This window comes from Rattus norvegicus, chromosome 15, assembly GCF_036323735.1.
Source record: "Rattus norvegicus strain BN/NHsdMcwi chromosome 15, GRCr8, whole genome shotgun sequence".
Classification (NCBI taxonomy): domain Eukaryota; kingdom Metazoa; phylum Chordata; class Mammalia; order Rodentia; family Muridae; genus Rattus; species Rattus norvegicus.
This window is the reverse complement of record NC_086033.1, coordinates 38,362,323-38,388,208: the sequence shown is the minus strand read 5'-3', so window position 1 is coordinate 38,388,208 and position 25,886 is coordinate 38,362,323. Positions and strand designations below refer to the sequence as shown.

The 25,886-nt window shown below is 43.6% G+C and overlaps 1 protein-coding gene across 16 annotated transcripts in view; it reads left to right on the top strand.

Moving 5' to 3' along the window:
• The window catches only part of Atp8a2 (ATPase phospholipid transporting 8A2), a 532,902-nt gene that overhangs the window by 138,200 nt on the left and 368,816 nt on the right, over nt 1-25,886 (top strand). For all 16 annotated transcript variants that reach the window (XM_039093999.2, XM_039093996.2, XM_039093997.2 and 13 more), the window contains 12 exons: nt 472-517; nt 1,228-1,268; nt 4,485-4,558; nt 5,496-5,565; nt 6,099-6,226; nt 7,759-7,870; nt 14,182-14,347; nt 15,390-15,517; nt 16,216-16,293; nt 20,590-20,678; nt 20,960-21,004; nt 23,099-23,174. In XM_039093999.2, the coding sequence (XP_038949927.1) occupies nt 472-517; nt 1,228-1,268; nt 4,485-4,558; nt 5,496-5,565; nt 6,099-6,226; nt 7,759-7,870; nt 14,182-14,347; nt 15,390-15,517; nt 16,216-16,293; nt 20,590-20,678; nt 20,960-21,004; nt 23,099-23,174 (1,053 nt within the window). The remainder of the gene's footprint in view (nt 1-471; nt 518-1,227; nt 1,269-4,484; nt 4,559-5,495; nt 5,566-6,098; nt 6,227-7,758; nt 7,871-14,181; nt 14,348-15,389; nt 15,518-16,215; nt 16,294-20,589; nt 20,679-20,959; nt 21,005-23,098; nt 23,175-25,886) is intronic.

The following is a 25,886-nucleotide window of genomic DNA, read 5'->3' as shown; positions in this document are numbered from 1 at the left end:
ACACACACACACACACACACACACACACACACACACACTCACACTCAGACACAAGCAGAGATTCACAGACACATAGATACACACACACACACACACACACACACACACACACACACGATTCCCCCAACATACGTATTTCGTGGAATAACATGGTAAGCTAACCCGCAAGTGAAACTTGCCATTTGTTGTTAGGCTTATAATACTGAGTCATTGTTTCAGGCCGTCCACAAATAACTGTGAGAATTTGGAATTTTGAAGGGCTTGTAAATTATTAGAACCAGAGTATCGTCACTTAAGCTTGGAATAGATCTCATTAGTGCTGACAGATGGCAAACCGTACAACTGAAATCTGTAACACTAGCATTGCAGCTTTCTTGGTCTCCATTACTCTCCGATTTTACAGCTTTCCATGTCAATTCTTCATTTGGAACATTTGAATATAAGAACCTTTGCTTTTTCCCCCTATAATAGAAACGACACAAGGCCGACAATGCAGTTAACAAGAAGAAAACAATAGGTAAGCAACCAGGCCCGGTCACTTTTCCCATTGTTAATTCAGGAACAAGTCTTGTGTTTGAGTGTTTCTCAATCACTGGCTCTTGATATTGAGATTAAATTGGGAATGTTATCTATAAAATCTTTAAAGAGAGTGAAGCATAGTAAAATAAAATGTTAGTGTTTATAGTAATGTATTAAGGGAATTTGTATACACTGGGATTTTAGAAGACAGAATTTTTAGAAATTAGTTTATGCCCCTAATAAGTTTCCCATATTTTTGCTTACTTTCCTTATTATTTGTGTATATATATATGCATATATATATTGCTAGTATTGCTAGTGTAGTGTATTGATATGTATTAATCATTATGTAAATAATCATATTTAATGCCATACAATGGTCCTTACCTAGATGAATATGTGTAACTGACCACGGTCATTCGGCCTCAGGGTTGAATTTGCTAGTATTGCTGCTGGGCTAAATACAAATTTGCTTTATTTACGTGCACACAGAAGTGTGTGTGTGTATTCACACACGTATGTTGTGGAGGTGCACAGTCGGAGGACCATGTGTGCATGGTTTGGTCATCCACCTTTCTTAAAAAAAATGATGTGATTTGTGGGGATTAATTAGTACAACTTTCACAGAACTCTTTTGGATTTGTAGACAGCTGATGTTTAATTTGGAGTCCCGCCAACATTGACCAGTTTATCGTTTCTTCTTTACAGTGTTAAGAAATGGCATGTGGCACACTATCATGTGGAAAGAGGTAAGGATGGATTTTAAAGATGATGCCAGAAAATATCGATCTGAAGGCTTGTCTCAAACTGCTGATGTTGACAGCAGTACAGTATAAAGTTTTCGGAAAGGCCAAGGTTGTACTCATTTTAAATGAGTTTCCTCATGCAGTCTGCTTTCCCACGAGGGCTGGCACATGCATCCACCATTCTGACCTGTTCTAGAAGGACCTAAGGGAGCACTTCAAGGTGGGAGCTCCCTTATTCTCCAAGGATAGCTTGAAAACCTCCCAGTAGCTTACAGCTTCTAAACCCTATGCGTGAAACATTTCCCTTGGTCTGTCTTCTTTTCACCAAAATTCAAATGTTTAGAGTTGTTGTTTTTAACCTCTGGACTCTCACTTCAGATATGTTTGATAGAAAGATCTCTGAATGTGAACAGGGTTCCCAGGCAGGGGAGTGGAGCGGGCTGCTGCTTTTATCAATACAGTGGTTGCAAGAGGGAGTTTCCTTCCTGCCACTGGCAGTGGGACGTCTGCACACATGGAGGGAGGGTATTGTAGCTGGTCGTTGACTGAAATCAACTGTGCTCTATTGGTATTTTGTATCTGAGAAGCCAAATTTTTGTTCAGCTGTCTTAGCTGGGCATTGTTGACAGCCACACAGTATTGATTTTAAAGAGGCCATTCATCATTTTGGCATTTTCTTTTGAAAAAGAGAAAACCATATTTTAAAAGGGTGACTTCAAATATTGTTTCTTGCTTAAACAGTGAGTTATAGTCAGTTCCTCCCGTAGCCCTTTCTGTGTGTACTGGGGGCTGGTGGAATGCTGCCGATGTACCTGGAGCACCAACTGTTGTTTTTATTTGATTTTACCCGGTCTAGGAGGCCTACCAACCCTTTAAAGAAAACTTCCCTTTGTAGTGTTTTGTAGGACACTATAACCCTTGAGGCCTCATCAACTTCTGATCTTTGGAAGTTCAGTGTGATGGCTCTTGGTCAAAAGGCAGAATTTCCAGGGGAGAACTGGCACCTGGGTAGTGGGAATTGGAGCATCCTCGTTGACCCTCTGTCTTTCCAGGGGTCTTCTGGTTGCCCGCTCCTCAGAAAGGCACCAGCAGTGACTTGATACCACTTGATGTGTTGGGACATGGAGTTACTGATTTCTGAGTTCAAGAGCTGGTGGTCTTACAGACTTCCAGAACTCCTTCCTGTTCCCACACATGCTTGAGGAATCACTACCATATTATAGGCCGTGGTTAAATACACTGCAATTTCCATTTTCAATGCATTGTGGTGAGCCGTCTTAAGGAGGCAAGTTAGTAGATTCTAGAGATGACCAAGCATGGAGTTCATGATGGAATCTTCTTGTACAGTTGTCCTCTCAACCAGGTAGGCCATACTTGGCAACCAGCACTGGTCAATCACACACTATTCCTCTTCCCAGAATTCCTGAGTCAGAGGGTCTGAAGTTTACATTTTGACAGGTTCATAGGAAAGGCTGATGCTGGTGATGTGGGCAGCTCACAGTGGAACAGTGAGTCTGGGGAGCATGGGTACAAGACAGAGGGTAGGGAAGGAACACATAGGTGTCCTTGAAAGTCACACCCAGCTGCACTCACGTGAGAGTGTTACATTTGAGACAGAGCCCCTGTGCTGTGCTTGACTCTGGTGATCTTAGAGAGGTAGAGATCAATAGTTGGGATCAACTCTGAGAGTCCTTCAGCTGTTTTACAGTTGAGAGACAAGAGGCTCCTTCTGAGTCTGCAGTGAATTCAGGGACCCTGAATAAGTTCTTTTTTCCTCACTGTACAAATTCTTTTAGGGAGTTTCACACAAGCCTGTGAAGGTAGGTCATGTGTAAGAACACCAAACAGAAAACCATCTTCATATTCTGAGTCACCAGTTTCTCATTGTAGTTGAAACCTCTTAGCACCAAGATCCTAGAAATAAAGTGTCTTTTATTTAGAGATAAGAGAACATCATTTGACTTGCCTTCTCACTTCGATTTAAGAAAAAAGAACCCACTGTCATAGCAGGTGATTCATCTGCTCTCAAATTGTCCATCAGTGGCAACGCGAACTCCTCGCTACCTGCCCTAATGTCCTGAGTTCCCAAATGAATGACACATACACACAGCCTTATTATTTAATATGCCCTAATCAGCTCAGTGGCTGGGCCGTTTCCAAACATCCATGTGGCTAACACACTTTGCACAGCTCTCTCATGGTTACACAGCTGCCCTGGGGACTCACAGTTGCACAGGCCAGCTTCAGAGCCATGAGCACGATTCTACCATGAGCAGCTATGGAGATGTTTGAGTGTTTGCAATGAGTGGATACTTGGAAGAAAATGTGAAGTTTATACTTGTTCACTCATCTTTTCTTGTCCCTTTCCTTCTTTCTTTATAAAAAAGCATTTTAATGAAACACCACTGCAAATTTGCAATGTTAGGGCTGGAGGGTTGGTTTAGTGGTTAACACAGAAGCACACTATATCCACCAGTTCAGGACTACCTGTGACTTCAACTCCAGACACTCTGACACCCTATCTTTCATGAACACCTTCACTAAGGTACATATATGCACAGACAGACAGACAGACAGACAGACAGATACTATAATTAAAAATTAAAAATGCAGTGTGGTCATTTTTCAGTTTCTGTAGGGACTAGTCCAAGGTTGATGACGACAGATGTCAAAGCGTATAAATGTTTAAGTCCTTTATATAAAACAGAGAAGCGTTTACATAGAACAGGTGTGTATCCTCCCACCAATGTAAGATCTCTGGATTACAGGAAACCCAATGCAATGTGAACACCATGGAAACAGTGTTATGGTGTGTAGCTTAGGGGACAGTGCCAGGGAAATAGTGTGTGATGCTCAGCACAAAGGCAGCTTTTGATATCTTTGTTAATGCTATGACTTTCCTTTTGTGTTTTGTTTTGCTGAGACATCACCACACTGTGTAGCTCAGGCTGGCCTCGAAAACACAAGCTCTGGGATTCTAGTCATACACCACTCTGGGTCATGTGCACTTCTCTTTGCAAATAGTTTGCATCTAAAGATGGTTGAACCCACAGATGTGGAGCTTGTGGGTGTGGAGGGCCAGCTGTGGAGCAGTAGAAACACTTGCCTTGTTCTTGTAGAGTGTGCCTTACGCACTAACGTTCTTCATGCATTTAACCGCCTGTATCACATATGTGCTTTCTTTTCTTTTGTGCCTTCTGTCTTGTCCCTGGTCTCTAGGTGGCAGTGGGAGACATCGTGAAGGTCCTCAATGGGCAGTATCTTCCAGCAGACATGGTCCTGTTCTCCTCCAGGTCAGGTGTGCCAGTGGGCATAGGTTTGGAAATGAATGTTAGGGGCAGTGACTTACTGAATGAAGTGCTTCCCCATCTCCTCCATCGCATGAGTCCCTCACCTTGCTCTCCCTTCACAGCCTGAGCTTCCTACAGGTTTAGATCTCAGAGCGTTTTGGATTTCAGATTTTGAGACTTGAGAATGTTCAGTTGTTAAGGTCTATGTAAATATTTAAAAATCTGAAACGATCAAAAAATTGGAGTCACTTCTAACCTCAAGCATTTTGTATAAGTTAGAGATACTTAGCGTGGACCCTTGTCAGTTGTCTTCTCTTGCCTTGACCTTGGGTTATTTTTGTTTGTTGTTGTTTTTGTTTTTTCTTTTCATTTCTAAAAGGTTTAGAACCCGTTTTGCTGGTGTTGACAGCTCTAGCTCCCAACAATTCTAGGGTAAATCTTCTTGGTCAAGACACTGGCTAGAGAGAGTGAGTGTTCAGTGACACCCAGGAGGCAACTGAACGGAGGCGTCAGCATTCCTTGGTCATCCAGCCATCTGTCCTGCCACATTTGTGCCTCTTCTTTTAACTCCTAGGACTCTGATTTTCTTCAAAAGATATGTTTGTGCTGGGCCTGCCAGGGTAGCACTATTGGTCTCGGCCTTTAAGAATCACTCTACCTCAGTGCGTGGGTTTTATTCCCACTCTAGATCCAAGGCCTACCTGCTTCTCATCCATCCTGTTGTTGACTAGTCAAGACCAAGCATGTGGAGCTGAAACTGTTGGTGTCTAGCTGCAGTGTGTGGTTCCCCTTTTCTTACTCACTGCTCACACTAGAGCAGTGTGTGTGAGATAGTGTATTGGAAGGCTGAGCAGCAGACAATGTCCATATCAGAGGTTTCATGAGTTGGGAATTTGTGGAGAGGACAGTACTAACATTGGCCTTTTCCCCTTCCTTATAGTGAGCCCCAGGGGATGTGCTATGTTGAAACTGCTAACCTGGATGGTGAGACGAACCTTAAAATACGACAGGTAAAGTCACCTCATGATTTGAACTGTTATAGGAAACCAGGCCGGAGATGATACAAATACCCACCGTGTACCTCACAGAGAAAATGTCATTTAGCCATGGGAGGTTATCTGTTAGACTCCAGTGGACTGGACAGAAGACTGTGCCCCCAATTCTCAAGGAAACTTGTTGAGGAGGCCTGGCTTAGAAAAGTGAGTTTCCTCAGTGCCAGTGTGTCATATCTTCCAAAGCTCTGCCCACAGCACTCAGGACAGGGGCATCCTCACCAGGCTGAGCTAAGGAACTGGAAGAGAGCAGCTACTTGGGCTTATAGAGTAGAAAAGTCCAGGTGTGGTCCTCCTCTTCTGTAGCGTTGAAATCTTTTGATATCCTTGTGTCAAACCGTGTACAGTCTTGAGGGGCAGTGTGACTCACAGATGATTGCATGACAGATGGCTCACTATGTCTCTATGATTGACAGAATGCTGTGCCATCCATTTCTTAGACATGGAGGGCAGTGTGTGATCTTCTTTGTTGGCTCATGATTCCATTTCAGGGTTTGAGCCACACAGCCGACATGCAGACAAGGGAAGTGCTCATGAAGCTGTCCGGAAGGATAGAGTGTGAAGGGCCCAACCGCCACCTCTACGATTTCACTGGCACCCTGCACTTGGATGGGAAGAGGTTTCGAGACTCCTTTCCTTAATTATCCTCCCCTTACCCACCCCTGCCCTGCCCTGCCTCCTTCCTTAAATGTGCCAAGAACTCCTGGAGCTTTAGTTTCACAGTGTTTGAAAATAGTGCATTTTCTTTTGTTTAGCTCAGCTCTGAGAAACGGAAACACCATTTAAATCCATTGAAATCTTCCCTCCCATTGAAGGAAAGAAGAGATATTTTTGAAAAGACCCCATATGGGATTCATAGAAAGTGGCTTATTTTTCTTGCTTGTGACTTGCTAGGCCAAATAAATGGTTGAGGTTGCATGAAATGGTGCAGAAAGCAGCAGGGAGGTATTTGGGACACAGATGTGTAGTTTGTAGTTAGCTTTCTTCTAAAATGCATGTTTGTTGGTGCAGTGCTGTGTAACTGGTAGATCAGCGTTTCACCAGCAAGCCTCGCCACAACTCTACTTGTTTTTAGAAAGTTGAATGGGATGGGGGCGGTGACTGTCACACAGTCAGTGAAATGTCTAGTGTGCAAGCATGAGGATTAGTTTGGACTTCTGGTATCCACATAAAAGCAATCCCAGTGCCGGTGAAGTTCAGATTGGCAGACCCCTGAAGTCTGTTGGCTATCCAGCTAAATCAGTGAGAGGGAGTAAGGTGGAATGTTGACCTCTGGCTTCCACATGCATGTTCACACATGAACACATAGGCATCACACATTGACCTCTGGCTTCCACATGCATGTTCACACATGAACACATAGGCATCACACATTGACCTCTGGCTTCCACATGCATGTTCACACATGAACACATAGGCATCACACATTGACCTCTGGCTTCCACATGCATGTACATACATGAACACATAGGCATCACACACACACACACACACACACACACACACACACACACACACACACACACACTCCATGAATGACTTAGTGTCTGAGGATGTCTTTCGTCGTGATGTTGACCTGTAATCTACCTGCTGATACTCTATAGCCCTCCATCTGGGGTCTTCTCCTTACTGTGGAAAGACCCTTGACTGGGTTGGGGGCAACCGAATGTTAGGACTCAGCAGATGCTCTATGTGACAACCAAGCATGCAAGTGCTTCTCGGTTGGCATCTCATGTGCAGCCATCCAGCATGCTTCCTATCTGAAGACAGTCCCTCAGATTCTCATCCAATCACTATGCCATTAGGTAGGAGTTCATTGCTGTATTTTTTTCTTTCATAGTCTATAAAGTAAGCTTATTTTCAAAAATGAATAAGCTTGTGTGGTTTTAGCATTTCCTTTCTCAGTGTTGAGTTGCACGGCAGGATTAGGAGACATAATCCTTTCTGACATTTTATAGAAAACTCCATCCTAGTCTATAACAAGAAGGAGTGGAACAGACATTTGGGGAGGGAAGATAGGTAGATTAAGCAAAGAATAAAATAGCAAATTCGACTGGCTGGAATGTTTGGTGTGTTGTAGGCTTATGTAAAGGAAAATGCATGCTTATTTGACAAATAATTAAGAAATATAAATGTTTTTCTTATTTTTAGCTCTGTTGCCCTTGGGCCTGACCAGATCTTACTGAGAGGCACCCAGCTTAGGAACACACAGTGGGTCTTTGGCGTTGTTGTGTATACCGGACATGACACCAAACTCATGCAGGTAAAATGTTTCTCTGGAAAGCTGTGCCAACTTTGGCTGCTTTATTGTTTTTCCATCTCTTTTACTCAAGGGTGAAAAAGACAGACAAATGTGAAGCTCAAGTTTATCTGAGAATGTAAATTCAGGGGAAAGCGATTGTTTTGGTTCCTTGTGTAATTCCCTCTGGCCCGTGCCGTTGCGTGGCCATAGTCTCTCTGAATCTAAGTGGTCTTTGTTGTCTAGGTTCAAGGGGGGCCACTGGCTCTAACTGTGTTTTCTGGATGTAAGGAGGGCTTAGTTACCCTTTAAATTTTTTCTCTACTTGTCCTAGAATTATATGAATTCTAGGTCATTTAAAAGCAAGGGACTTTGAACTAATGTTTATTATTCATATACTAAAGAAACGGTACTAATTTAAAGAAAATTTCACTTTTTCACTGTTATTACTTTTTCTTAAATTTTTGTGTATAGACTTATAGCCCATATGGTGACATATTTGGCCAAATGTCTTTTGAGCTTCTACACAAATCAGTGTCTTTCTGTGTCATTTCTTGCATTCTTCTGATATCTTTTGGCATTTGTTGTGTGGCACTCTTCCTGGGGAGACATCAACAAACCTGTATTCTCCTCAAACAGGGAACCAGTGACAAACCAGAGTACAGATACTACCAAAGTCCAGTTTGGTGAATCAGTGAGTTTACTGGGGTCACCTATAGGAATATGGGTGAGGGGTTACTTAGAAGAGCAAAAATGACTCAAAGACAGCTGCATCACGAGAGCTCAGCCAGCATGGGTGACAGCTCACAGAGTCTGGAAATCTGGCACACAGCCTGCCTGCAGCTTGGCAGGTCAGAGAATGGTCCTTCCAGGCAGCTGCTTCTTCCAGGGCTCTGCTTCTTCTAGGCAGCTCAGCTGGTCTGAACCTCTTTAAGTAGCCCAATTGCTCAAAATACCTCCCAGCAGCCCTTACTGTTTACAGATTCTTGTGAGGGAAAAAGCCTAGTGAATCTGATCAGTTTCAGGTACTTCCTGTAGCCATTGTTGTTTATTTTCCAAGTTCAAGGAGCTACCCTGTAGGATGGAATGCTTTACCTCCCCTTAGAAAACTCTGTGTCTTAATAAGCTTACTTTCAAGAAGAAATGTTTTATGTCAGAGGAAATTAGTACATGACAGCATTGTATTTTGTTACTTATACCTATTAAAGAGAGTTGGGGTTTCTTCCATTTTGTGTAATTTTCAAAGCCACATTTGAATTATGTCTGGGTTGAAAATGTTTGAGTCTTTTGCTAAGCCATCTGAGTACATTAGCATAAAGGCTAAATCTTTACCTTTGGGGGCCAGGTAGGTAAAGCAGTAATATAGAAAATATAGAAAGTAGGGGTGTATTTATTGTAGATTATGGTGTTATAAACTTCTGTGGATGTATATACATAAGTCTCCAATCCCAGGCATGGAATGCTAGTTAATGCAATGAAGACATGGAAGGAATCTCAATTAGATGGCTGTGAGAGTTCCTGGAACCAAAGATGACTGTTAGAGTTGTTGGGTGACAGGTAGCTGTGAGTATACCGTACTCACCTCTGAGTTTCTCATGATGAGGGCTTATAGATTGGGAGACCCTGGGCTGGTCCATAGCAGTGAGAGCTCGAGGTCCAACAGTGCCAGGTCCCTTAATGCTGAGTAGAAAGGGACTCAGCACTTGAGGCAGATGTTGGGGCTGGGATTGTGAAGGTAGACTAAAAATGGGGCTGGACCAGAGAGTTCCATAAGCTCGTTTCTCAAGTCTTTGGTGTTGGTGAGGTTGGAGGAGGTGATCTGTTGAGAGAAGAGAAGAAGATAGATGTCCGATTGGCATGGACGTGGATGAACAAAGACTTAAATATTATGAGGTCCTAACCGTATATCCGGGAGAGCTACCTCTAGATACCAATGGATGTGAGTCTTACCCAAGTGTCCTGTTTTGGGAGAGGGGTCTGATTTTGGTGTCACGTGTTGTCACCTGGGATAAGAAAAGTGGTAGGAGGAGAGATTGAGAAGCATGGAGGAAGACACACACATTTTGGGGATGACAAGGGAGGCCTCTAGGCCCAGAAGAATATTCACAGAAAGTGTGTGTTGAAGAGGTGCTTTATAGCAAGTAGAAAAATGGTCTACAGCTGCCATGACAGCTCTTGAGTGAATGGAAATTGTTCTGCACGTGAAGGAAAATTGCCCCACATGTCTGAGATGTGTCTGATCCACTTTCCTCCCCAACCCTCAGCCATTCACAAGATTGGAAGTTACAGTTCATTGTTTCTGAGCAGTCTGCATACAAAGACCATCTTGACAGATAGTCTCACGCTTCGCCACCTCTTAAGCAGCCTTGAATGTTTAGTGCATTACCAGTAGCCACAGCAGACCCTCAGACATATGCTCACCAGAGCTTCTATGTTTGTACAATGAAGTGGTAAAGGGACCATGGGTAGGAAGCTCAGATTTGGGTAGAGTCCCAAGGCTAGTTTTTCAGATCATGCTTATTAGAAAGTCAAGTTGTCTCCAAGTTCCCTCATATCCTGGGTGATTTTTCAGAGTATAATGTTCTTCTAGATCATATATTTGCGTTACATCTTCAGGGCTCAGGCCAAGTGTAATTTGTATCAGAACATCCTTATCATGTCTTCAATGGATAAGGTGAGACCATGCCATTTGGATCCTTTGAGGGTGAGGGGAATATTTCCTACCATCTGTGTGACAAACCTTGGCAAGACTTACTGCTGTTGACAGACTGAGAGTGATGGAAAACTCCAGAAACATCTGTGCTAGACTCGTTATGCCTTTAGGGCTGAAACAGCGTGAACAATGAAATTTCAAAAGGAATATAAAATAACACCCACAGCTGGAAGCCATTCCGTTCATGAACTAACATTGTGTTTACACTTGTGGATTTGACAGAGGAGTAGGAACCGGATGGCTTTAGGGTTCCTGAGCTCCCATTGTATACCTTGCACCTGTCAGATCTCCCTCAGGTCATGCTTACTGTAGCTATACACAGCCCCCACTCAGATCATTTCTGTTGGTTGACTTAATGGCAAAGAGGCAATCAATAATTATAGAAGACATTGGGTATAACAAAGCATACATTGCTTTCTGACTGACATACATGTATTCGTTTATTCTTTGGCATGAGGAAAGTGTTTCTATTATTTAAAGTATTTATTTTTATTTAGTGTGTATAGGTGCTTTGCATGTATGAATTTTAATGCAATTAATGAATTTCATGTGTGTATGGTGCCTGCAGAGGCCAGAAGATAGACAAAAAGGTGTCAGAGCCCCTGGAACTGGAGTTACATGTTGCTGTGAGCAACTGTATGGATGCTTGGAATTGAACCTAGGTCTTTTTTTAATTTGAGTATTCATGTTTATTACATACATAAACATAGTTAATAACATGAATAAAATAAGTCCATAATTGTGAACAAGTAATATTTAAGATTTATGCTTAGGACACAATCTTGAATTATTTACAGCAAAAGTTTTTCACTCCTAAAACATCTTCTTGTTATTATCTATATCCAAAACAAATATATAATATAATTGTCAGTTTTCTCTGCAACTGGCTGTTCTTTTTTCTTCAAACTCAAATTCTTTTGGGGGGTGGGACTTTATGAATATTGAGAATTCATTGATTTTTTTCTTTTATTGGATATTTTTTATTTACGTTTCAAATGTCATTCCCTTTCCCAGTTTCCTGGACATAAGCCCCTTATCCCACCCCCTCCCCTTCTTTTATAAGGGTGTTCCCCTCCCTATCCACCCCCTTCCCATCCCCTGACCCTCCCCTACACTGGGGGTCCAACCTTGGCAGGACCAAGGGCTTTTCCTTCCATTGGTGCCCAACAAGGCCAAACTCTACTACATATGCAGCTGGAGCCATGTGTCAGTCCATGTATAGTCTTTGGGTAGTGGTTTAGTCCCTGGAAGCTCTAGTTGGTTGGCACTGTTGTTCTAATGGGGTTGCAAGCCCCTTCAGCTCTTTCAATCCTTTCTCTAATTCCTCCAACGAGGATCCCGTTCTCAGTTCAATGGTTTGCTGCTTGCATTCGCCTCTGTATTTGACATGCTCTGGCTGTGTCTCTCAGGAGACATCTATATCCGTGAACCTAGGTCTTCTACAAGAACAGCCAGTACTCTTAACCACTGAGCCATCTCTCTAGCCCTCGTATGGCTATTTTAAAGATGGAAGAACTAAATCAAATCAACCTAATCAATCAATCAATCAATCAATCAATCAAGTTTAGCTTACACATCTAGAAAGAGTAAGGATTGGTCTAAAATCCGATTTATACACTCCAGGCTTATTCTGACTAGCATTCTGATGTCTGCTTTCTCAAGAGGAATAAGATGTCTACAATTCAGGTCAGATTCCAACATTTGAGACATCTGACAGTTTGACCCATTTTCCTTGTAGCCCCAGACATTAAAGTAATAGTGTCCTTTAAGAATGCTATAAAAGAACTTATTGTTCTAGCAGCAATTGAGCATTAAGAACTCATTGTTGCTAGTGGAGATGTTTGGAGAAGAGAGTGAGTGTGCCAAGCTCGGCTTTCCATGCTGGGCTCATGTTAAAACCTAGCGTTTTGGGCTGTTTCTTTCTGTTGGATGAAAAGTCTGTTTTCTTAACCCTAGTGACTGGTTGGGTTTCAACCACTTCAGTTTGACTGACAGGTCACAGAAATGACAGCTTTTGTCATTTTCTTCCTTCCTGGAAATTTAGTGACTTTAATTAAATATAGAATTTAAGGGATTCAAATAATCAGTCTTGAAATAGAATGGTTCCTGGATCCTGAGCATGAGGCCAGATGCGGGAGGGCTGTCCTTGCAGCTTTCCTGTGGCTCCTGGATTTCAGTATGAGGCCAGATGTGGGTGTATTGTCCCCATAGCCTTCCTGGGGTGCCTGACTGATTATGGTCTTTGCCAACAAATTCCCATCTTGACCCTGGAAGACTTTTTTTTAGAAGTCCATAAAGAGCAATCTAGTAAACTAACAACAGGGCAGAAAAAGAGGAACATACCCAGAGGACAGCCTAAAGTTTCCAAGTGTAGCTGTTCGTTCCCCAACTTCCCCAGCCCCCAGTGAAAGCCGTGGTGCTCACAGAAGACAGAATTTCTGGGACTGCAATGGGATTTGGAAAGACATGGGTGATGCTGTGCAAAGACTGAGCTCAGCTAGGAAGTTCAGGCTAGTCACCTCCGTGAAGCTCTTGGAGCCCGTCATTAGCCTACCATAATCGCCTTTGGAAATTTCTTTTATAAAATTGCTTCGGTTATATAATTATCTCGTTGATCCTACATGACTGTCTTTTCCACTGCTGAGAGGATGTAGTCTCACATCCTCCATGAGAGACGCAGTGAGCCTCAAGTGCTGCTTTCCCGAACATCTTGGTATCCCATAGGCCTCAGCTCCAACCAGGTGGGAGGCTTTGTTATCTCCCTGCTCTTGGCCATCTTCTTCACACAACTCGATTCAAAGTCCTTCCACCAAAAGATCCTTCCTGGAGCTCTTCAAGGGAACCTTTGCTCCTTTGCCTTGACATCTGCCCATGTTCTCTCTTGCTTTATTGATATACTGTACTCCTTTCTCTCTCTCTCTCTCTCTCTCTCTCTCTCTCTCTCTCTCTCTCTCTCTCTCTCTCTCTCTTTATTCCTTCCTACTATAAGGAACATGTAGACTTTAAATATCTCTCTGATACTTATCACAGAGCTAAATTATCAATTCGGAGGTTCTCTTTAGATTTTTATGATTAAGAATTCGCTATGTGTTGGTTACTTTTAGACCAGACTTACATTATCTAGAGGCCACTATGCCTGTGAAAGTTGCCAGAGTAATGCTAAGGTGTAAATGAAAGTGTAGAATAGGTCATGTAGAGTTGGGATCTTGTCTTAGTCAGTGATCTAATTCTGTAAAGAGACATTATGGCCAAGGCAACTATTTCAAGAGAAAGCATTTAATTGGGAGCTTGCTTACAGTTTCTGGGTTTAGTTAATTATCATCATGTAGGGGTGTATGTGTATGAATACATGCAGGTAGATGCTGGAGCAGTAGCTGAGATCAGTAAGGAGAGAGAGGGAGAGACTCTGGGCTTGGCATGAGCATTTAAAACCTTAAAGTACACCTGCAGTGACATACTTCCTTCAACAAGGCCACACCTCTTAATCCTTTTAATCCTTTCAATGCTACCACTCCTTGGTGACTAAACATTCAAATAAACCATTCTTATTCAAACCACCTCAGATAGTTTCTTTAAACTGTAGGATGTCTTTTAAAAACTAGTTTGTCTACTCAATTCACAGAATTCAACAAAAGCACCTCTCAAGAGGTCGAACGTTGAGAAGGTAACCAACGTGCAAATCCTGGTGCTGTTTGGCATCCTCCTGGTCATGGCGCTTGTGAGCTCGGTGGGCGCCCTGTTCTGGAATGGGTCTCATGGTGGAAAGAGTTGGTACATCAAGAAGATGGGTGAGTTCTGGAGTGACTGCTGCTTGCTACTTCCGGTCAAATCTCTTGGATGGTCCTTCCATGCAGGGTCTGTGAGTGGAAGACCTCTCTCTCTGTTCCCTATAGCTACGATGCCTGTACCAGGCTTTCTTGTAGAGAAAGCAGATTAAGAATCATATGTAGAGGGCTGGAGAGATGGCTCAGCGGTTAAGAGCACTGACTGCTCTTCCAGAGGTCCTGAGTTCAATTCCCAGCAACCACATGGTGGCTCACAACCATCTGTAAGGAGATCCAGTGCCCTCTTCTGGTGTGTCTGAAGACAGTTACAGTGTACTTATATATAATAAATGAATAAATCTTAAAAAAAAAAAGAATCATATGTAGAGTGAAGATGGGTGTGTCTGGAGACTGTTTTGTGACCACTTTAAAAAAATACTTTCTTACGGTTTCTCTAGGGATGACAACATGAGAACCCCTTTGTGTTACTAACTTCATGAGCATCAGCCTGGCATGTCCCCATGCTCTCCCTGGCACGCCCCCGTGCTCTCCCTGGCACGCCCCCATGCTCTCCGCTCTAGGTTGTCATTGTCATCTGTACACCGCATGCATGTATTGTCAACCTAACAATATAGCATTCTAGTTAGTGCTTTGTATAATCTCAGATCTCATAAAGAGCTCCAAGAAAAAAATGTTTCTGTTAACCACCATTTCTGGTTGTCTTCTGTTTGCCTCCTCTGGAGCCTTCCTTCTTGATTCCCGCCGTGCTGCCTGGTTACCTCTGTAATAACCACAAGTCCCTTTGAGGCCAACGAGGGCACTCCCCTCCCAGGAGAGTGCTATTTCTGATCCCTCCTGTCTCTCCTCCCCCAGCCTCTAAAGAGAATGCAGCCCAATGTACAGGCATTGAAATAGTCTTTGGAGTTTGAATGGGCTCCATAACTTCTCAGTCTCCATTGTGAGCACCTTTCAGGGGAAAAAAAAGAATCCAAAATAACAAAATGGGAAGAAACTTAAGTGCAGACCTCCACAAGAGCTGTATGGATATCCTGTTTTTTGTCTGTAGACACGACCTCAGATAATTTCGGCTACAACCTACTGACGTTTATCATCTTGTACAACAATCTGATTCCTATCAGCCTGCTGGTGACACTCGAGGTCGTGAAGTACACGCAGGCCCTCTTCATAAACTGGGTGAGTGTGAAAGCAGGGTGTGAGGCATGAGCTACTGGAGGACTGCCACCCTCCAGTGCTCTCCATGAACCCTTGTCATCTCATCGAGTCCCAGAGAAGAAGTCATAGTGGCTGTTAGCTGTTAGGACATGGAATTAAACCAGCCGAACCAATGGCTGGCATAACCTCAGGGGTGAGGAAGGTGGAGGAGGAAGCTCAGTGGGCGCTTCTCATCTGGCCACCATGGCTGTGCTTCCAAAGTCTCGTGTATGCTAAGGAAAAGGCCTCACATGCTTACTAGTGTTCATTCTACACCGATTTCATCCTGACAGTCACCTTGGGTGGATTATCAGGCTCGAGGTGAAGTTTTTAAGGGATTGCCATGGCTGTTAAGCTCTGGACCCCCATTTTTTTCAGACCAGGCACTTTCATGTGTGTTTTACACTGGTTTTCACAAGAAGCTTGTGAACAAGGCACTGACCTAGCTCAGAACATGAGGTCATCCTCTTGAACCCAAACCTAAATACTGTGGGTCACATTGTGTCATAGGGACTGTCCTCACTGCAGCTCCAGTTTTATCCAAGTTAAAAGTTAGCTTTTAAATGAAAATGGAAGGATTTTAAGATGCCGGGGTCTGGGTCAATCTTAATGAGATACTAGAATTGCATGTTGTCTAAAGGCTCCTTCCCTTCTCTCCTCTCCTCCATTTTCCCTTTCAGGACACGGATATGTACTATATTGAAAATGACACTCCTGCCATGGCCAGGACATCAAACCTCAACGAAGAGCTTGGGCAGGTGAGAGCCTGTCTGGAGACTTGGGGGGCAGTGCTGTGAGCAGGAAGCGAGTGTTAGCAGAGGAGACCTGAGGGTTTGCAGGGATAGTTAGCCATGGCGGTGGTTATGACATCCAGTGGGCAACGTGGCAGTGAATGCTACTGTCCCTTGGCTTTAGAGACACAAGGATATCATTTTGTCCAGAACATATCCAAATAAAAAATGTGCAGAACATTGTATAAAAATACACTGTTATCTTGGGTCTTTTTCAATGTGTTTCTCAGGACAGTGACAAGGAAAACAGGGTAAGACATTGGCTATTGGGCTACCCCACAAAGCATGGGGGGTTGTTTGAAGGACAGGCGTTACTGACAGAGTCCAGAGAATCATGATTTCTGGGGTCTCACGCTGATTTCCACTTGTTCATCCCAACTTTCTTGGGATTATATCTGCCTCTACTATTGAACCACTGCATAAAATGAAAACATACAATTTATTCATTACCTAAAGTAATTAAAGACTATGATTTTATTTTATGTTTCTTGAAGCTCCCAACAATCCAATTGGGATGTGGTGTAACCATCTTCATTTTATAGATAAAATAATGATTAAATCACGTCAGAAAAGCTTGTTGATGAATGACGGGTGGAGGACTGTAGATTGTCTGCCTAAGTCTGGCCTTTGTTTCCCTGCAACACCTTCCACATGTCCCTCTGGGAAGACTAAGCCTGACTTTTTCTCACTGATCTGTGGGCCTGGAATAGGATCAGATGCCCTCTCCTTCTTCTCTCCCCTTGAGGACAGAGTCAGTCCTGCAGTGGTGGCAAAGCCTTTTGAGTCATTGCTAGAAAGTTGAAGCTCAGACTTGTCAGTCAACTTTTGTAATAAAATAGAACTCTGTAGTCACATTTTCAGGTGATTCTGATCCCTTGATATTCTCCAAATCTAGTTAGAGCTAAGAATACATTTTTCTATTTTTTTAAATAGAAAATTTTGAACTCACAAGAGTACTCACTCAGGTTTATTTGGTGCATCAAGGTGGATGATGCTCTAAAGAGAATGCCTGGTACGGAGCACAAATCTTCCTAAGTAAGGCCCGTGTTCCTGTCCTCCCCTTGTCCACCTGCACTTCAGGTACACAGATTGAGAGGCAGAATCCAGGGCCACCTGTCTATCATCTGTCAAGGTGTGTGTGTGTGTGTGTGTGTGTGTGTGTGTGTATGTACATGTGTGTGTTTTTGTGTGTGTGTTTGTCTGTGTGTGTGTGTATCCATGCATCTGTCTTCCTGTCTATCTACCTATTTTCTATCATCTGTCTGTCTGTCTATCATCTACCTGCATTCATTCTTTTTACAACAGCATCGTCATTGGTTAAATTCTACTCTAAGAATCCATGAGTTCTTGGTACATATCAGATGGCATTTGGCTCTTTGAATCCTTCCCAGTATTTCCAGACAACATTAATGCCAGTCTGCTCTATTTTCTTAGGAATTCTTCCCAAACACACACACACACACAGTGAAATGACAATGTGGTTAGTCATATGTCTGTGTCCTTCTGGGAGATGTTTGAGTGCATCTGGAGGCTCGAGCCCTGTATAGTCAGCCAACTGAGGTCAAAATGTGATTGTTCCTCTGGTAGTTAAATCTGTGACAAATATACACAGAGGACTCTTGGAACACCTTCCATAGCTAGTACTGTGCGCCATTTCTATTGTCTTAGGTGTTACACACCATCTAAGATTAGGTGAAACACTGAGGAGGTGGTATGTAGGTTTTATGGACTTGACCATCTGAGAATTTTGGTATCCATAGTGGGTCTCAGAACTACCCCCTGTGGATATTTAGGGACAACTCTGTATGTGGCCTTTGGGTACCTTTGTCAGTTTGCAGGGCTAATATATATAATTGTCCTCAAACTGACCCAGCCAGATGGAAGGACTGTAGGTGTCCAAGGAATGGCCAGGATGAAATGCCCTGTCCTGATCAGGCATGGGGGAAATTTCCAAAGGAGGAGAAGTTAAAATTTAAGAGGGAAAGAGATTGCAAATTTGGCAATTCTTTATAAGATTTTCCTTTTTACTATGTTGATAAAACTGTGTTCTTAATGTTCCTAGATTTACTCCGTATGAAACAGAATTTGTTATTAATTGAAAGCAACAAAACTAATTATCCCATTAATCAATGTGATCAATATGCATACATGTTTTGAAATATCAGGAATACTCATAAATTTATAAATAAGTTTTAATGAGAAGTACTTGGAAAAGGTGCCTGTCCCAATTTGATCATTCTGTAATCTTTTTTTTTAAAACTAAAATATAATTAATTCTCCCTTTCCTTTTTCTTCCTTAAATTCCTCCCATCTCCCATCTTTCAGCTTCTCCAAGGACCTTTTCAAATCAGTAGCCTCTTTTTCTTTGATTAGTGTTGTTATACATAATTCTGTACATTCATAAGCATAAATATAATCTCCTGAGTCCATTTGGTGTTTCTGTGTGTTTATCATCAGGGCCAGCCACTTAGTATTAAACAACCAATTAGGAGGCTCATCCATAGGAAAAACTAGTTTTCTCTCAGAAGGTGCGCTCGCCAGCTTTATGTCAACTTGACAGATACTAGAGTTACTTTGGAAGAGGGAGCCCAATTTGAGGCGATGCTACCACCAGAATGACCTGTAGGCAAGGTATTGATGCATATTCCTGGTTGATAATTAATGTGGGAAGGTACAGCTCACTGTGGGTCCTGCTGCCCCTATGCTGGTGGCCCTGTGTTCTGTAAGAAAGCAGCTAAGCATGCCACGGGGAGCAAGCCAGTGTACAGTAAGCCTCCATGGCCTCTGAACCAGTTCCCACCTCTTAACTTCCAGCCCTGAGTTCCTGCCGACTTCCTTCAGTGATAGAGTATGAAGAGAGTTGGAAGGAAAAAGAAAGCCTTCCACCCCAAGTTGCTTTTGGTCATCATGGTTTATTACAGCAATAGATACTCCAAGATAGCAGCCGTTAGTTACCCTTGCTAGGGGTACAGCCTGGTAAGATCTTCTCTTTCCTAGTTAGCTGGCTCTCTGTCGGTGCTGTCATTGTTTAGGTCTTGCTCTGCAGCCACACTGCTGAGGTACCAAGGGGTGTAGCTTCCCTGTCGTCTCTAGGAGACATACTCCCACAGTAGACTTCCTGCTCCTCTGGCTCTTATGGTCTTTTCACCTCCTCTACCTCAATGATCCCTGAGCCTTAGCTATGGGAATTGTCCTGTAGCTCCGTCTCTTAGCGCTGGGCTTTCCCTATGATCTCAGCATTTTGACCAGTTGTGGCTTTCTGTGGTGATCTCCTGCTGCTGCCAAGAGCAGCTTCTTTGATGAGGGGTGAGAGCTACACTTAACTATGAATATAAGGATAGGTATTTAGAGCTTAGGAGTTGTGCTGTTCAGGCCAGGTGTGGTGGCTCATGCCTTTAATTCTAGCACTTGGGAGGCAGAAGCAGGCAGATTTGTTAGTTCAAGGTCATAAAAGCATGTACCAGGCCAACAAAAGACTACATCGTGAGACTGCCTTTAAAAGAAGTCAGGAGATATGATGGTCTTATGGGAGTAGGTTCTCTTCCGAGATCTGTGGCCTCACTAGCTCCAGGTATGGCTAGGTGTCTAGTACCAGGAATGATTACCGTGCTGTTGAGTGGGCCTCAAGTTCAATTAGACAGCGTTGGTTGCTGCTGACACATGAGGGCCCCTACTGTGTCTTTAGAGATGATTTGCCAGGCCAGCCATCTTTAATCTAGTCAGGGGGTGGACTCTTGAAAGAATTGCATCTTCTGTAAGAGCATGTCTGAACTCGGGAGAATGAAATATATCAAGGAAATGTTGAATATTGTGTGGTGATGCCGAGAGATGGTGGCCAGAGGGATTACGGAAGCTTCCTTGTTACTCAAGTGTAGAATTAGTAACAGGAAAAGTTTTGTAAATGTGAATTGAAGTACATCATTGACGATTGATTACTTTTATAGACTCTCATTTAAATGCCATGCAGGTTTACAGAGACACAGGCAACTTCACGTTTTGATTCTTACATCTTACCCCACCCGTTTTTTAAAAAATTACTTCATGCATGTGGGTGTTTTGATTGTGCAAATGTCTGTGTGCCACATAATAATCCAGAAGAGGGCCCTACATTCCCTGAAATTGGAGTTACAGATGGTTGCGCCCTACCGTGTGGGAGCTGGGAACTGAACCCAGGGTCTCCAAAAGAGCAGCTGGTGCTTTTAGAACTGAGCCACCTCCCCAGCCCCTACTACTCTGTCTGCATTTTGTTCATTTTTTGCTTAGGTAAAATACCTGTTTTCTGACAAGACTGGAACTCTTACATGTAATATCATGAACTTCAAGAAGTGTAGCATTGCTGGTGTGACCTATGGGTGAGTATGTTTGTCATCTTCGGGAGACCCCGTTCCTAGTCTTCCGACAAAGTGTGGTGGTTATTTTGTTCTTTTGAGGAATTTGTATGTGTGGTTGCTATTAAACATGTTAAAGAAAACTAGTGGGTTCCCCAGTGAATCTTTAAACAGCTGAAATACCACTTGTTTCTTCAACTTTACTGAGATGTCCCAGGGCACCTGTGGATTTGTACACATAGTCTAAGAATTGCCCATTTCCCGTGTTTGGATCATCTCCTGACCACTCAGTTTTTCCTTGCCAGCCACTTCCCGGAACTAGCCAGAGAGCAGTCCTCAGATGACTTCTGGTAAGTAGAGTCTAGCATGTCTTACAACATTAGTGGGGATACGTCAGGATGGTCTTAAGTCTAAATATAAATTGTGAATACATTAGTTTGAAAGAGATGCAGAGTAAGGTTTAAATTCAGACATAGTTTGAACCCACACCACAGAGCTTTCAACACCAACAGCGTGTCCTTGTCCAGTCCTTCCTATTTACAGCCACCTGCAACATTCTTGCTTATGTTTTTAATCTCTGTATTTCAAAATAACATTTTATACTATTTAAAAACTATAGGGCTTTGTACATCCGGGGAAGATTCAGCTCCCTCTGCTCTTCTGTAGCCAGTCTGACATCCCTTACAGGTACCCATGTCCCTCACAGTACCTGACATCATCTCAGGTACCCATGTCCCTCACAGTACCTGACATCCCTTACAGGTACCCATGTCCCTCACAGTACCTGACATCATCACAGGTACCCATGTCCCTCACAGTACCTGACATCATCACAGGTACCCATGTCCCTCACAGTACCTGACATCCCTTACAGGTACCCATGTCCCTCACAGTACCTGACATCATCTCAGGTACCCATGTCCCTCACAGTACCTGACATCCCTTACAGGTACCCATGTCCCTCACAGTACCTGACATCATCACAGGTACCCATGTCCCTCACAGTACCTGACATCATCACAGGTACCCATGTCCCTCACAGTACCTGACATCATCACAGGTACCCATGTCCCTCACAGTACCTGACATCATCACAGGTACCCAATGTCTCTCACAGTACCTGACATCATCACAGGTACCCATGTCCCTCACAGTACCTGACATCATCACAGGTACCCATGTCCCTCACAGTACCTGACATCATCTCAGGTACCCATGTCCCTCACAGTACCTGACATCCCTCACAGGTACCCATGTCCCTCACAGTACCTGACATCATCACACGTACCCAATGTCTCTCACAGTACCTGACATCATCACATGTACCCAATGTCCCTCACAGTACCTGACATCATCACAGGTACCCATGCCCCTCACAGTACCTGACATCCCTCCCAGGTACCTCATCCCCCCTCACAGTACCTGACATCATCACAGGTACTCATGCCCCTCACAGTACCTGACATCCCTCAGAGGTACCCATGTCTCTCACAGTACCTGACATCACTCAGAGGTACCTCATGTCCCTCACAGTACCTGACATCATCACAGGTACCCATGTCTCTCACAGTACCTGACATCATCACATGTACCCATGTTCCTCACAGTACCTGACATCCCTCAGAGGTACCCATGTCTCTCACAGTACCTGACATCACTCAGAGGTACCTCATGTCCCTCACAGTACCTGACATCATCACAGGTACCCATGTCCCTCACAGTACCTGACATCCCTCACAGGTACCCATGTCTCTCACAGTACCTGACATCCCTCACAGGTACCCATGTCTCTCACAGTACCTGACATCATCACAGGTACCTGGCATGCTTCACAGATATTTCTTGTCCTTCTCATAGGCCATTCTTCAGCTTCCTAGTGTTCCACGGGGTATCAGCCGGCATTTTGTATACCTCTCACCATAGACTATTAGCTGCTGTTTTATCTGCTGTACTAATCCATCAGAAATAAGACATAGCTTGCTGGCAGAGATGATGGAGTGTGTGAGAAGCTCACACTCGCCAGCCTGAGTGCCCACAGATGTCAGATCCAGTGTCCTTTCTTTTGTTGTTTGCTGCCTTCTCTTCACTGCATGCACTCTGGTCGTGAGTGTTGAGAGATGGGACAGTCTTTCCTCTGGGTTGTTTTTTGCCTGGTAGTTATTTAAGGACCAACTCATGACACCCATAGTATTGACACAGCTTGTGATTCTTCCCCTTGCAAATCTGTTGTTTTTTATAAGAACTTGTAACAGTTTGCTTATAGAAAGGTTTAGGAACTTAAGTTATTTTAATGCTTGATATGATATTCATTCTAGATACCTAAGCATTGATTGCAGGACTATGGTTTTTTTTATTCATGTTTCTTTCGGAGGGTGGATTCTCTCTAGGTGTGAGCTATCTGGGCAGGGACTTTTAAATTGAATGAATTTTCTTCTTCCTTTCAGTCGGATGACTTCTTGCCCCAGTGACTCATGTGACTTCAATGATCCCAGGCTGTTAAAGAACATCGAGGATGAACACGTGAGTGTACCCCTCACCTCTAGGACAAAGAGCCATTAGTGGGTCACTGTTTATATGTGACACATGTTGGCTTGATCTTCTACAAGTCTTATGTAGAGGACCACAGCTGCAGTGAGTTCATGGGTGAAGTATCCTTGTCCTATCCACAAGACAGCATCTCACACACTTAATGATGACCTGTGTAGGACTGAGCACTCATGACCGGTATTTCTCAGCACTGTGTCCAGTTGTGATTCTTTGCTCTTACTCTAACCAAGGGAGAGGCCAGATTGTGTCTTTGTTATAAATATCATTATTCAACATGACCAGCCAGCAAAACAGATACAGAAGGCTTGACCCTAGGACCCACATGCTTCCGGGGGCTTTTCACTAGGCTTATAGTGCCACACATGAACTTTCTTCTCAATTGACCTTTGGTCTTCTTTGAAATAAAGGGTTAGCTTTTAGACAGGCACAGAGAGATCCCTCTAGTCCTCCCACTTAGAGTTCCAAGCCCCTTAGCAGAAACTTGCTTAACTCCTCTTAGGGACCAGACACGGTGGGTGTGGGGCAGTGAAGGATGAGAGGAGATATGAGGAGTCACCAGGTAGTGTGAGCCTGCCAGGCACACATCTGGTCCAGACACTTGTCTATATGCTGTATCCCGTGACCATCTCACTTGGAACAGTGATATCAGTAAGAATCATGATCATGGCAGCTTAACCCTGGGGCCTCCATCCTGCCTAAACCAGCTAGGGTGTCCCCAACAGGGCATCTGCTTACAGATCAGAAAGGGGATGTTTGTACTCTTGTCTTCGAACCTCGATTTGGAGTGTTGTTTCTGTGGACAGGAGAGCTGTGTCTCGTAGGAGGACAGAGGGAAAGAACCAGGGTCTGTAGGCCGTTCTGTCTTCCAGTTCTGCTGGCTCTTAGATCCCCTCCCCCAACAAGGATCCCTGAGCGTCCGACCAGGAGCTGTGTCGTACCACTGGAGCTGAGCAACGCACGGTCGCCTGCTGTGTGCATTTTGGTCGGGTGTGGTTTTCTCTGCTACCTAGTGGTCAGCCCTGAGATCACATAGAATGGGTACTGTGAAATGTATTTACACATTTAAGAAAAAATAACAATTAAAGAAAAAGGCCATGGCTTTTAAAGAGAGCAGGAAGGGGAGGGGTAACACAGGAGGGGCTGTGTTAATTTAAAAAAAACTAATTTTTTTAAGCAAGTGAGCAAACTATGGGGAGCATGTAAGTAAGCAAGTAAGCATCGCTCCTCCACGCCTCTGCTTCAGCTCCTGCTTCATTTCCCTTGGCGATGGAATGTCACCTGAGTGCTGTTAGGGGACATGAAGCCAGTTTGCCTTTGGTCGTGGTGTTTATTGCAGCATTAGAAAGCAAGCTAGGACGGAACTGAAGCTTAGGGAGCAAGGGCTTAGTTCCGAGAGGAGACTAAACTAAACCTAATGACACCGACATCCCAAATGACAAAATAAAGCTTATGTTTGAATCTGGAAAGTAAGCCACAGCAAACGCGCAGACATAAGATTTATAATAAGGAGTAGTATCTGCATGGCTATAAAAGGACGATTCCTTAGACTATTAATTTAATAGCATCTATGTTAGCAAAGAAAGGCAGAAGGCAGTAAGGGATGATACTAGACCAGAAGTGGCAGGTCATGGGGACTTGGGGTTCAGCTAAGGGTCTGAGTTCTGTGTAAAAGGGAGTGGACAGCCCTTTCTGGATCCTAATTGAGGGTATTGGAGTCCAACTCCGTGTGCAACTACTGTGGTACAATTCTTGGCTAGTGTATGGGGAAGCACTGGGCTTGCTCCAAGCAAGATTAAGACAGAATAAAAATGGAGGTGGAATATAGGAAACAACTTCATTGGCTTAGTCCACCAACTACTAGGTTTTAACTTAACTAGTTGTTTGCTTCCAGCCTGATGGGTTAACTGGTCCTGCAGGGTTCCAAAGTTCAGGAGTGCAATCACAGTGCTGGTTGGCTCAGCTGGCTCACAATACACAGTTTCAGCCTCTCAAACCTTGACGAGCACTGCCTGAAGCACACTGGTTACCTGAGTATGTTTGGGTAAATAAATGAATAGTGTGTAAGCCACTTCTGGCCTTATAAGACTTAGAATTCCTTAGTAAACGGGAAGCTATACTGTATCCTAAGATTTCATTAAAACCATAGAATTCTTTTTTCTTTTAAGGGATGATAGGAAAAGTTTGATTAAACAGGGATTTTAGGTGTATATACTAGAAAGATCAGACATTCAGGATACTAGACAGTGGTGGTGAGGACAGCGGCTCCTGGTGGCACTGGTGACTATGTTTTGAGGTACGAGGCAATGGGCTTGGGGGAAGTGACTTAAATCATTACACAGGAGAGCTTGCTGAAAGCAGGCAGACAGCTGTGGGCATGAGGGGACACCGAGAAAGATGTGACTCGTTTGAAGACCAGGGTGTCAGGATGTGGGCTCCGTGGAGGGCAAGTGTGTGGACATAGAGCAGTGTTCTCAGCCTGTGAGTTGTGACCCCTTCGGGGGTTAAGCAATCCTTTTACAGGGGTCTCCTAAGACTATTGAACAATGCAGGCATTCACATTACGATTCATAGCAATGTCAGTTACAGTTCTAAGCTGCTATAAAAGTAATCTTATGGTTTGGGTCACCACAGCATGAGGAACTATACTAAAGGGTCGTGGCATCAGGAAGGTGAAAACCTCTGGCC